This window comes from Paramisgurnus dabryanus, chromosome 9, assembly GCF_030506205.2.
Source record: "Paramisgurnus dabryanus chromosome 9, PD_genome_1.1, whole genome shotgun sequence".
Lineage (NCBI taxonomy): Eukaryota > Metazoa > Chordata > Actinopteri > Cypriniformes > Cobitidae > Paramisgurnus > Paramisgurnus dabryanus.
The window spans coordinates 10,653,240-10,665,891 of record NC_133345.1 but is presented as its reverse complement, the minus strand read 5'-3'; the positions used below and the strand labels follow the sequence as shown (position 1 = coordinate 10,665,891).

The 12,652-nt window shown below is 35.6% G+C and overlaps 1 protein-coding gene across 5 annotated transcripts in view; it reads left to right on the top strand.

Annotated features, from left to right (window-relative positions):
• LOC135769775 (SH2 domain-containing adapter protein F) overlaps positions 1 to 8,249 on the top strand; it is a 125,774-nt gene extending 117,525 nt beyond the window's left edge. For all 5 annotated transcript variants that reach the window (XM_065279289.2, XM_065279287.2, XM_065279285.2 and 2 more), the window contains one exon: positions 3,525 to 8,249. In XM_065279289.2, coding sequence (XP_065135361.2) covers positions 3,525 to 3,711 — 187 coding nt within the window. In that variant the 3' untranslated portion in view covers positions 3,712 to 8,249. The remainder of the gene's footprint in view (positions 1 to 3,524) is intronic.
• The last annotated feature ends 4,403 nt before the right edge of the window (positions 8,250 to 12,652 follow it).

Sequence of the window (12,652 nt, the reverse complement as noted above, 5' to 3'; positions counted from 1 at the left end):
ATGTGAACACGACGTTGACTATAGAAGTCGTCTTCACACAAATTGTCAATTTGATTTTTGAGATAGAGCTTCTAGTGTTGAAGTTATGAACAGTGTGACAACTTACCCCGCTCTCTCCCACTTCACATACAGTAGATCAAACTCCACCTACAAAAATTATGGATATGTAGAGTTCAGATGCAAAACCCTCTAAGTAGGTCTGGCGTGTTTTCTTGTAAATTAGCATTTTTTATCATGTTCTGAATGACCTGAAGCAAAAGTATGTGAAGAACGTATAATACATGCCAAAAGCATTTGGTTAATATCATTATTTCTTCTTAGGCTTTTGCATCTGAGCTCTTTGTATGTTCATCCACATTATAAAAATGACCTCACATCTAAAAATAATGAAATGTACATTTTTACATCTGAAAAAACTTTATTTCCCAACAAAATTGTCTTCTGGTTATGCTTCTGGTACAGCTTAACTCACATTAAACTCAGAAAAAATCCTTTAAAGGTGGCTTTTAAAATATGATAGGAAGAGACATAAATATTGCAGGTTGCCAAGCGACTTGTGACTCTTTCTCATGCAGTTAATGAGCCACACGAATGTTGCGATATGTATATGCATAAGCACATATAAATCTCTGAATATTTGCACTATCGTAAGCCGCAGTGACACCAGATCTATAAAGTGAAATGAATCTGTAGAATTAAAGGTAAATGATTGAAAGTATCCAGTGATAAGAGCACAAAGGCTGTGGTGTCCTCCGTAATGCCTGAAAGCCTCTCTCTTTCATCACCAGGCTTTACGTCTTACGCTTTTTGTTCGCGTACAGCTGATACGATAAGTGGAAAATCAAATCTTTTAAAGGTAGACAATAGAAATCCTTTAGTAAAGAAATTTACATATTGATGCTTGTGAGCTTTTAAAGCCGTCTCCTGTAACCTCAGGCCTTTCTCCTTGCGTAGAGGGATGAGGGATTAATCACAAACGCTTTACGGGGGCTTTTAGATGCTTTTAGCAGGTTCTTTAGTGCTAGCAGTCATGCGTAAGGGTCTCTCAGGGGTCCGTGAGAGCAGAAATGTTTTCTCATCTTTCCTAATGATGATGAAAACTCAGATAATGACAGGCAGCTAATCAACCAGAGAGCAATGGGAGCCCTAAACAAAGATGGGTGGAGGAGGAGATGGAGGGATTTATTTATATTTAATGATAGCAAACATCGTCTGTTTTATTGCAAGATAGAGGCTTTGTTGATACTTTAGGTTACCTCTAATTGCTTGCTGGTGGACTCTTACTTAGATTTATTTACAGATTAGTAACGTTGTATTTATATGGTATATCTCTCCCCTTAGTTATATCATAACTCAAACGTTCTCAACCCATAAGGTTTTTTAAAGGATGTATGTACACATTGCTGTATATGTCGAATGCCTAAAGCAAAGCAGTTTGTAGTCAAGTATGGCTTTTCCACTGTTTCTCATTTGGATAGGGGATTACTGTGAGAAGCACTGAGACGTATATAAGTAGATTTGTACATTTTCTGAAGAACTGTGATAAGTGCTTGTCTGTGCAAATGTTGTCACTAAAGGTTTTGCAGACTTCAGTGTGTTGATGTGTAATTGCTTACCTGTGGCCTGGATGCTAAGACTGTTAACAAGTTAGTCATCTAGTTTGTGACCCTTTCTGTGAAATCCAGGCTAAAGTCTCATAATGTAATAATGAGATAAAGTTTGATTTCAATCTTACTCAGTCAGTATTAAAGATATTAAGGTTATACTGTATTTTCACAAAATGTTCTTTATTTTGTGTAGTAGGATTTTATGTACAAACAGCAAATCACAAAAAAAATACTTCAGCTGGGTTTTACAGGCAGGGTCACATTTTGTCTTTAAGATTGGCAAAAACTTTTTCAGTCCTTTACAAATAAAGGTAGACGGTTGCAAAGAAGGTAGTACAGGGTTCCCACGGGTCTTTGAAATCCTTGAAAGTTTGTGAATCTGGGGGGAAAACATTTAAGGCACTGGTAAGTTTTTGAAAATATACATACATAGATACAAGTCGTTGAAAGTGCTTGAATTTATTTTATGCAAAAGTTTTCTGGAAAAAATCCATATTATTCCCTAAGCACACGTGCTAAACTGTTCGCTTTAAATGCTTATATCTTCTGGACGCAAATGTAGATTTATAACAAAATGCTTTTTTGCATAGTTGTGTTTGACACATGAAAACGTCTCGGGTTACGTATGTAACAGTTGTTCCCTGAAAAAGGGAATGAGACGCTGCGTCTCCCTTGCCATACTTCCTGCGTCCATGTAACACCGTCTTTGGCAATATTTCAGATAGCAATACACTTCCTGGCTCCCGCGTCGCCCTGTCTTTGTTGTTAAGCCTCACCATTGGTTGAATTTGATATACACATTCAGACGCACTTACCAAAGTGTCACCGCAGTGACGCATCGCGAGTTCCCTTGAAAGGGAACTGTTACAATGTTTCTAAAAAGGTAACACGATGTAACCTTGCTCTCACTTGAAATGTGTCCCCACATTTAGTCCTTGAATTTGAGGGTATTGGACCTGGAAAGTCCTTGAAAGGTCCTTGAATTTGAAGTTAACTAAGATGTGGTAACCCTGTAGTGGTTGCATCCCATCCCTGGATAAAATTCTGTAATGTAGATATGAATCGAATCGTTATCTCACTTAAATTTTGTAATTGGAGATTTAAAACTGCAATCTATAACCTTTTTGTTTCAAATAAACAAAAATCAGTTATTGAGGAAGTGCATAAAATCTGCATTCAAAAGTTTTTACTTTAAGCTTATACAGTAATGATGATTAACAATTAGAGCTTTTGGGTACGATTTCACGGCTGGTGTGACATCAACATATATAAAAAAATAGTACAGAAAGTAAGCTGAAATGTTATGTTTCAAACAGAGATAGCAATAGAGAGGCAAGTTACAGATTAATCTTAACCCTGTCTACACTAAACATCAACTTTCCTTTAGTTCAAGCCAGTGTTGTAGTCAAATTCAACTTGAGTCTGAATCAAGATCAAGACCAGAAGTTGAGTTCGAGTCCAGATCAAGCTGGATGTGGACTCGGTCTTAAAACCAGACTCAATACACAATATCTAGTCTTACATAGTCTTGACTCGGACTCGAGTTGGACTCTACTACAACACTGGTTCAAGGATCACAAACTGCATGGGTTTCCTTTGTCCTTGTCTTTGGTTTGCCACTCGAGACATTTTTAATTTGCTTTGTATTCACTAATCCAGTGAAAGTAAATTTAAAAGGCTCTAAGGTTGAACTCATTAAAGCTTGTGGGTCTCCCGCCTTACATTTCACTGCTACACGTGATGTGTTTGCCAATGAACAGATACCTCTCAGACTATATACCATAAAGACTGCTGCTGTCTGACAATTAATCAAATGTCGTTTTTTGCCTCCTTCTGTTTCTGCTTTTCTGCTCTCTTCGATCTTTCAATAACTTTCAATCTTCATTTCTTTACTCTCTCTACCTGTCCTCCTTCCAGGAGCAGTCAAGGTTTCATGCATATGAAGCTGTCGCGGACCAAAGATAATAAGTATGTACTGGGCCAGAACAGCTGCCTGTTCGACAGCGTGCCTGAGATCATCCACTTTTACTCCAGTCGCAAACTGCCAATCAAAGGAGCTGAACACATGTCCCTGCTTTACCCGGTGGCCATACGGACACTATAGTAAACATACGGTGTAAAATGTACAGTTTTACAGCAGGACAGCTACAGCAGCCATTCATAAATGCTTAACAAACAGAACTACAGAATGAGGAACACAATCGTCTTTATCATTTTAGGTTTTATAGGCTTGTTATAACACAATGCTTTGGTTAAGCGTTTATAAATGGCTGCATAAGACCATCAATAAACTAAAGTGCTACTGAAGTCCCAAAGGCAAAAAGGGAGATTTCTGGAAAGCTTAATTCGTCTCGCCCAAGCTCAATGGACTAATGGAGCAGAACTGACCACAGTACGGAAGAAAATGACTTCTCTGCAGCATTACCTTCTCAAACATGCCCTTCTCCCTGATCCCAGACCTGCTCTTATTTCACATAAGTGGATCTTTAGTCTTAGACCTGCACCTCACACTTTATCAATATCATTTCCTCTACTGTTACATATTGTAAAAACTTGACATTGACATCATCATGAAAAATTGATCTTTCTGAATATTTGGATATTGTCTCACAACTGTTTTGTTTATACTGCTTATTTCTTTAAAAAAACACACACATAAATGAGGGGTTCGCACAGTCCTAGAAAACCTGAAAAATTTCATGGAAATTTCCCAGGTCTGGAAAACATGGAGGTGAAATCTTAATTTACATTACACTAGTTAAGGTCTGATTTAAAATGTTTAATTCATTTGAATTGTTTTTCCTGAGTGAATCAGTCACGAGATTTACAAATTTGTCTAAATGATTCATTTGCATTTCTGTCTTAGTTTCAATGATACTTAAAGATGTATATGTAGATATCCCAAACGACTGAAAAGGTCATAAAATTCATTGGCTAATAGGTGTGGGAATCCTTTTAGTTGATCCAAGACACTTCAAACACTTTCAGGAAAAAATTGTCAAAATATGTACCCTAGCTATCACGAGGTTTGCACCTTAGTATCACAAAGGTACAAATTGGTACCAAATGTATACATATCTGTACCTAAATGGTACATATTAAGACCTTTTTAAAAGGTAAAGCCCTAGTGACAGCTGGGGTTCATATTTTGACTTTTTTTCTTACAATGGAAATAAACAAAAGCAGTCGAATCCTACTTCAATTTCCAGAACCTCATCATCTGGACTGTCATATTGTCTCAATATACAAAGCTAGTTGGGTTTGGTAAAATATAAATGATTGGACCTCTTAAAACAATTACAGAAAAGGTTAAGACATTTTCTCAGTTAGATTTACAGTACAAATACGTTCTGACTGAATTTAACTCCACACTGTCTTAGTGAAAATGTATGAAAGTTCATACAGACCCTAATAACAATAAGAATATGCTAATAACAGAATGAAAATGTGTTGGGTAAAGATTTATGGATGAAAAGAGATTGATGGTGCCATTTAAGTTTATTTGGGCAGGGTCGGTATATCAGAATATAGTAGACACTTGATCTATGCCACCTGTCTTAGTAGTGCATGGACTGGATCGCCCTGTTTCTCAAGTATGAAAAGGACCTTTAAAAAATATGAGTCACTTTATACTCCATCAGAGTTTAGGATGATCTTGAATAAGGGGAATGAAATATGCCTGTATATTGTCTACCTCAGAAAATCAATTTCATTCATCCATCCACTGATCAATAAGGTACAGTAGGCATTGCAGATATGAATTCATTTGATTCTTCCTATTTTTTTTTTTTTTTAGTTTTAGCTCCTTCACCTGAACACAATCAAAAGCCGTTTTCTCTCTGTTTTAACCATCATTTCTATGGAAAGTCACACTGTAATTTTGTGATACGCGTGACTTTGTTTGGTTAATGCCTTATACTGTAATGCATGGTATAAAAAAGAAAAGAAAAATCAAACTGATTTACAAACGTTCTGCTTTCAATGAATGTTTTGTGGCTGTAATTTATTATGGAGAAAAGAAAAAAATACTATTACTGATGTTTTAGTCCTATAGTCAACTAAGACAATGAAGATGTTTTCGGCCAGTGTACGTGTTTGTATGTGTGTGATGATGCTGGTGTGCCATATATCTGACCTTACTTTTCTTTTAAACCCCACCCCACCCCAATCTAAAGACTGATACTCGGTACAATGTTTGCCATGGAGACCATTTAAAACAGACTGACCAAACCTTGTCAATGTATCTCCCTTTTCCTGGCCCCCATTTTTCTCATTTGCCGGCACCGTTGTGTTTTTATCAGTTTCTGTTTAAATATGTTACACTTATGAGCACAGATGTGGTACAGACTTTGTTTAATTATTTCGCTTGCTGTTTTCAATGCTGCCACTAAGACTTTATTTTCCTACATTTACTTTTCCAAATGACTTTCTTGTGGACATATTGTGTAAAAATCCTTAAAGGAATAGTTCACCCCCAAAATTTGTCATCATTCACTTATTTTGTTCCAAACTGCTATATAATAGTCAATATAATGTACATCATATTTTAAGTCCTCCTCAGTCATATGATGGCTTTGTAAGGACCAGGCCAAATTGAATATAAATGAATGGCTGAATAACTTGCTGATCATTCTCAGATCTTATAAAGATAATAAAAAATGAAACAGCATACAGGTTTGAAACGTCACAAGAGTGTTTGATGACAGAATTTTTTTTTTTTGGTGAACTGTTCCTTTAAATGTTATTTGCACCAAGTCTGTAAAAAGATATCTTTGTTCTTACAGTAAAATCTCCAAGAACCACGTTGCACATCATTGCATTATGCTGAAATGTGAAACTATTAATGCTCTTGATTGTTAATCGCCTCTTCCAGTAATTCTGTAATTATTCACACAAACGCGAAGACAACAGCTCTAAACTGCTCCATATCCAATTCTCTCGATCCCAGGGGTTCAATGAAAAGGAGCATCATGCAGTATATGTGTCTTTCCCCGGAAATGCATTCGTGTTGTAGAGACAGACCCAGAGGAGAGAGCTCTCAGAGACATGATGGCTGTTTTTAGATGGGCCGGTGCAGATGTGTCTCGCAACAGAAACAAGCAGCCTTAAGCTTTAATAAGAATGGGTCCAGGACTTTGTGTTTTCCTTTGGAAGAGAAGGGAGTCATTCTGGCCTAAATCAGAGGGAAGATGAATGTACAGTTTGTATGAGAGACCCTCGACTATTCATAAAAGCTGTTATGAGATGAATGAGGTTTGGGTACTGTATGTGACCCACAAGATCATTTGTTTTATGAATTATCACTATGCTAACTGTTAATATAGATGGCCTCAGAAAGAATTCGGAGACATTGGTGACCCTGCCTGTGAAAACCTAGCCCAAGTATTTTTTATGTGATTTACTACATAAAATCATCATATAATGTAAATAACTTTCGGTGAAAATATAACCCTGATGTATTTAATATTGACTAAGGTCATGTCAAAGATTAACATCAATGATTGAAATCAAACATTGATGCACAGAACCTCAGATTCAATTCAATTTTATTTATATAGCGCAAAATAAAATTTCAAATGTTTCAAAGCAGCTTTACATTAATAGATGTAGGAAAAGCATAGAAAAGCGAGCTTAGTAATAATGTAACGTATACAGTAAAGTAGTAAGTTAAGTCAAAGGTGGCAGACTCTCCAGGGGATGAAAAAACCCCTTAAAAGGCTTTCACAGATAGGGTCAACTTTTTCCATTAAAAATATTGAAAATTAAGTGGCATTTATTATAAAGATAACACAAGCAAAGTGCCATTTCACAAAAATATATTTAGTAGACTTCAAAAAATACAATTATGATGTAAGCATACAATATCCATCTCCTGGATGGATTATTATTAAATCTTTTGACTGTGCAATAAATTTAAATCATTATTGCAAAGTTTTAGAAAAGTTTTTTTGCAGATGGTGTTTTTGATGTTTTGCTATTTAATGCAATGCCATTCAAGAATTTTTTGCAAGTGTCCGAATAATTTCCGAAGAGATTGTGAATGCGGATTGCTGGTTAACATTTCTATTTATTGCAGGCAAAGAGACAAGTGATCAGACATTTTAAGATGTCTGTTTAGAAAAGAGATTAAGAAGAAACCAAAAGGAAATTAGAAGCCATGAAACACTGAAAGATTCAGAAAGTTGCATGAAGGACAGAAGATTAAAATGAATGCAGACCAAGAGAGTTGTGTAGAAGATAGATATGAGGGAGGAGAGACCAAATCTCTGTTGGTTTCGTTGTTTGTCAACCTATATGCTTCATTTCCACTTCACACAGTCTGCTTCTGTATTTCTCAATGCGTGTTGACAAGCATCCTAACAAAGAAAGTGCGTGAATGTGTTTGTGTGCTGCCAGTTTCCATTGACCCAACCGAGTCTGTATCAGGCTCCTCTGTGTGCGTGTGTCTTCTGCTGTATCTTAGGTGGTTTTATTTTTATATGTTTGAGATTTGTGTGATGAAATGGTGTACATTTTCTTCCCGTGTATGCACTAACATGACATCTGTACAGTACCTCTTCGCCAAATGTATATACTGAATGTAATGTTTAGGGACGTAGAGGCTTTGAAATTCTGACAAATAAAGTTTATGGGTCTAACTTAGCCAGGTGTGCTTTGTATCTGGAGACATAAACAGCTCATATCCATCTCAGTTCATTAACTTCCTATGTGTGTGGGTTTGTAATTTTATTTAGCCTATAAAAGTGGCAAGAACAGAATGCGTACCTTTTGGAATTTCATTTTCTGAATAAATTTGTCATAAAATGTGATCTGATCTTGATCTAAGTCAAGGGTATATTGACATAACATAATGTGCCTAAAAATAATAACAGTAAAAACAATAAAAACCTCAGTGCTTGTGGAAAAAAGTATGTAAACCCTTGAGTTAACGACCTCAAAAAAGCTAATTTTAGCACACCTAAGATAAACGTTTGGAGATATGGACTACAGCTACTTAAAACACCTCAAACTTTTGGAGTTTGCTCTGCACAAGAACAACACACTTATGAGAGAAGCTACGATCAAGAATTGTTGCTTTACATAAAGCTGGAAAGGGTTACGAAGTTATTTCAAAGACTTTAGAAATTCAGTAGTCTACAATTTATAAATGGAGATGCTTTGGGACTGTTGCTACTCTACCAAGAAGTCAAAAATAACACCAAGATTACAACAAAGACTCATCAGTGAGGTAAAGAAAGAACCCAGAATGACAGCCAAAGATTTGAAGGCATCATTGAAACATGCTAACATCTCTGTTCATGAGTCAACAATACGTTAAAACACTGAAAAGCACGGCAAGACACCATGACGGAAGCGACTGCTTATTAAAAAGAACATTGCTGCATGCCTAAAGTTTGCAAAAGAGCACGTTGACATATCAGGCAATTTTTCAAGATAATGTGAGAATGTCTGTACGTCAGCTGAAACTGTGTAAGGTGGGTGATGCAACTGGACAAGACCCAAAACACCTTAGCAAGTCCACAACAGAATGGCTTCAGAAAAACAAAATCCACCTTTTGGAATCAGAGCCCAGACCTCAACCCAATAGAGATGCTATGGGTTGACTTGAAGAGGGCCATACACATGAGATGTCTATAGAATATGATAGAGCTAAAGCAGTTCTGCCAGGAACAATGGGCTAAAATTCCTACTCAACGATATGCAGGTCTGATCCACAACTACAGGAAGCGCCTGGTTAAGGTTATTTCTGCCAAGGGGGTCAACCAGTTATTAATTCTAAGGGTTCACTTACTTTTTCACTGCTATTTTGAATGTTGAATGAGTCTGTTTAATAAAGACATGAAAGATCAGAATTTTTTGTTTAATTAATTTTAGACATTATGTTTGTCAATACCCTGATGAAGATCAGATTACATTTATTTTAAATACAATTTTTTTTTTTGAAAACCATGAAATTCTAAAAAGTTCATACTTTTTCTTGCCAGTGTATATGCATAACAAACAAAAACATTATATGGGTAGTGGAGGTATTTTAAAAATCAGGTTTTAAGTAAAAAGTATGTTTCTGGTGCTGTAACTGCTTAATGTATTTAAAGCTATATACGTTAAGAGAGGAGAGATACACTAACAATGATGTTTTAAATATCTGTGATGACTTTATTTCTGTAGGACTCTCAGACTTCCTCACATAAGCGCAGTCTAAAGCCACACTAATTCAATCTTAGACATGTTTGTGACTTTCACACAACTATTCTTGTTTTACAGCTAGCGTAAGGCCTGTTGTTTTATTGAGGGTGTGTTGTCACTTTTTGTGAATGAAAAGAAAAAGCAATTTACAGTAAAAAAATCACTACACTGTACAAAACCTTAAATTATAAGGCAACCAGTTAACTTACGTTAATTTAACTTAAAACTATAAGTTAACAACATTTTACACAACTTTTGTTTGAGTTAAATAATATTTTAGGTTGAATTTACTTACATTTTAAATCAACCAGGAAACTTTTTTTTATAAAGCTTTTTACAGTGTATTCTAAGAGGTTGTTAACCCAAAAATGTCAATTCTGTCACATTCATGTTTTTTGGGGCTACAGTATTTTGTGACTTTGGAGCACATAGACTTTTATTCTACTTGCATGGTGCCGTCCTGATAAATTTTTGTTGTACTGTATGCAGAGGTGTACATTTTCTGCTTAACAGGTTTGAACGTCATGAGGGCGAGTAAAAGATTACCATGGGTAAATGTTTCTTTAAGATCTTGAGATAGATGTGTTCATCCCTCTATTGTGAAATCCCGCCTTAATTCATAAGCAGATAAAGCATAGTATTAAAAATGGTCTGTTGCACTTGAAGGAGATCTGCTCACTTTTCCAGTCAAGCCTGTATGGGTGCAGTACATCAGTATGAACATGCTGAAATAACCCATCAACAACACTCACTATTCATTGTGTTGATAAGAAAAAACAAGTACTGAAGAAATAAAGAAATCCACCCTCACATACATGGGTGAGTCCTTCCCTCCTTCTCTCCCTTACTACTTCCATCCATCTGTCCATCCTTCCTTATTACTTTCGTTCCTTTCTTCTTCAAGCCATCACTGCTCATTTATGTCCCTGTTAAATCCTTTCTCCTTAACCTTTATAATACTTCCACATTATACTTTTTATAATAATTAATTGTTCCCTCCCTTGCTTTCTTCTATCTATCCATCCTTTTTATTTCTTTTCATTCATTTTTTTTTCTTCCATCCATCACTCCTTATTTACTTCATTGTTTTTTCTTCCTATATCCATTCATCCGTCCTTACTTCTTTTCTTTCTTCTTCCATTCATCACTCTTTATTTACCTCCTTGTTCATCCATTCCTTGATTTCTTCCTCCCTTAAATCCATCTAAAATACTTCCTTATTCCATTCCTTCCTTGTTTTCTTTCTTTCCTTCCTTCTTCCATCCATTTACTTCCTTGTTTATCCATGCTTTATTCCTTCCTTCCTGCTTCCCTCATTACTTCTTCCTACAATCCATTCATAAATCCATACTTTCCTTTTTTCAATCCATCTATCCTTGCTTATTTCCTTCCTTTCTTCTTTTTCTTTCTTTTTACCTGTTTCTTTTATCCATCTATCCTTCCTTATTCACTTTCTTATTTCTTTCTTCCTTATTTATTTCCTTCCTACTGTCCATCATTTTTCCTTATTTGCTTCATTCTATCTTTTCTTCATTTGTTACTTGATCCCTTCCTCCTACCAATTAATTCATCCTTACTTCCTTATTTTCCTCTCCTCCTTCCTTCCTTTTCTCCTTTCTTTCTTCTTACATTTATCACTCTTTTTACCTGCTTATTCCATTGCTTCCTTAATTTCTTTATTTCCTTCCTTCTTCCATCCATTTACCCTCTTGTTTTTCCCTCCCTCCTTTATTTCTTTATTCCTGCTTTCCTTATTACCTTTCTTCCTACAATCCATTCATAAATCCTTCCGTATTTGCTACTTTCCTTTCTTCGATCCATCTACTCTGCTTATTCCCTTCCTTCCTTGTTTTTCTTTCTTTCCGCCTTTTGTTTCATCCATCTATGCTTTCTTTCTTCCTTCCTTATTTATTTCTTTCCTACTCTCCATCACTCTTTCCTTATCTGCTTTATTCTATCTTTCCTTTCATTTTTTACTTGATCCCTTCCTCCTATCGATTAATTCATCCTTTCTTCCTTTCCTCTCCTCGTTCCTTTTCTTTTTTCTTTCTTCTTTCATTCATCTCTCATTTTTTACCTCCTTGTTCATCCATTCCTTCCTTTCTTTATCCCTGAAATCCATCTAAAATACTTCCTTATTCCATTCCTTCCTTAATTTCTTCCCTTCTTCCATCCATCTACTTCCTTGTTTTCCCTCCTTTCTTCCTGCTTTCCTCATTACCTTTCTTCTTAAAATTTATTCATAAATCCTTCCTTTTTTGCTACTTTCCTTTCTTCAATTCATCTATCCTTGCTCATTCCCTTCCTTTCTTGTTTTTCTTTCCTTCCGCCTTTTCTTTCATCCATCTGTCCTTTCTTATTTACTTTCTTGTTTCTTCCTTCCTTATTTATTTCCTTCTACTTTCCATCATTTTTTCATGATTTGCTTCATTCTGTCTTTCCTTCCTTTTTTACTTGATCCCTTCTTCCTAACCATTAATTCCTTACTTCCTTATTTTCTTCTCCTTCCTTCCTTATTCAATTCATCACTCTTTTTTACCTCCTTGTTCATTCATTCCTTCCTTTCTTCCTTACTGAAGTCCATCTACAATTCCTTCCTTATTTTATTTCTTTCCTTCTTTCTTTCATCCATTTACTTACTTGTTTTTCCCTCATTTCTTCCTACAATCCATTCATAAATCCTTCCTTATTATATACTTTAATTTCTATCCTCATTCCCTTCATTTCTTGTTTTTCTTTCTTTCTGCCTTTTTCTTCCATCCATTTATCCTTATATAATTTCTTGTTTCTCCCTTCCTTATTTATTTCCTTACTTACCATCACTCTTTCCTTATTTGCTTCATTCTATTTCTTCTTCC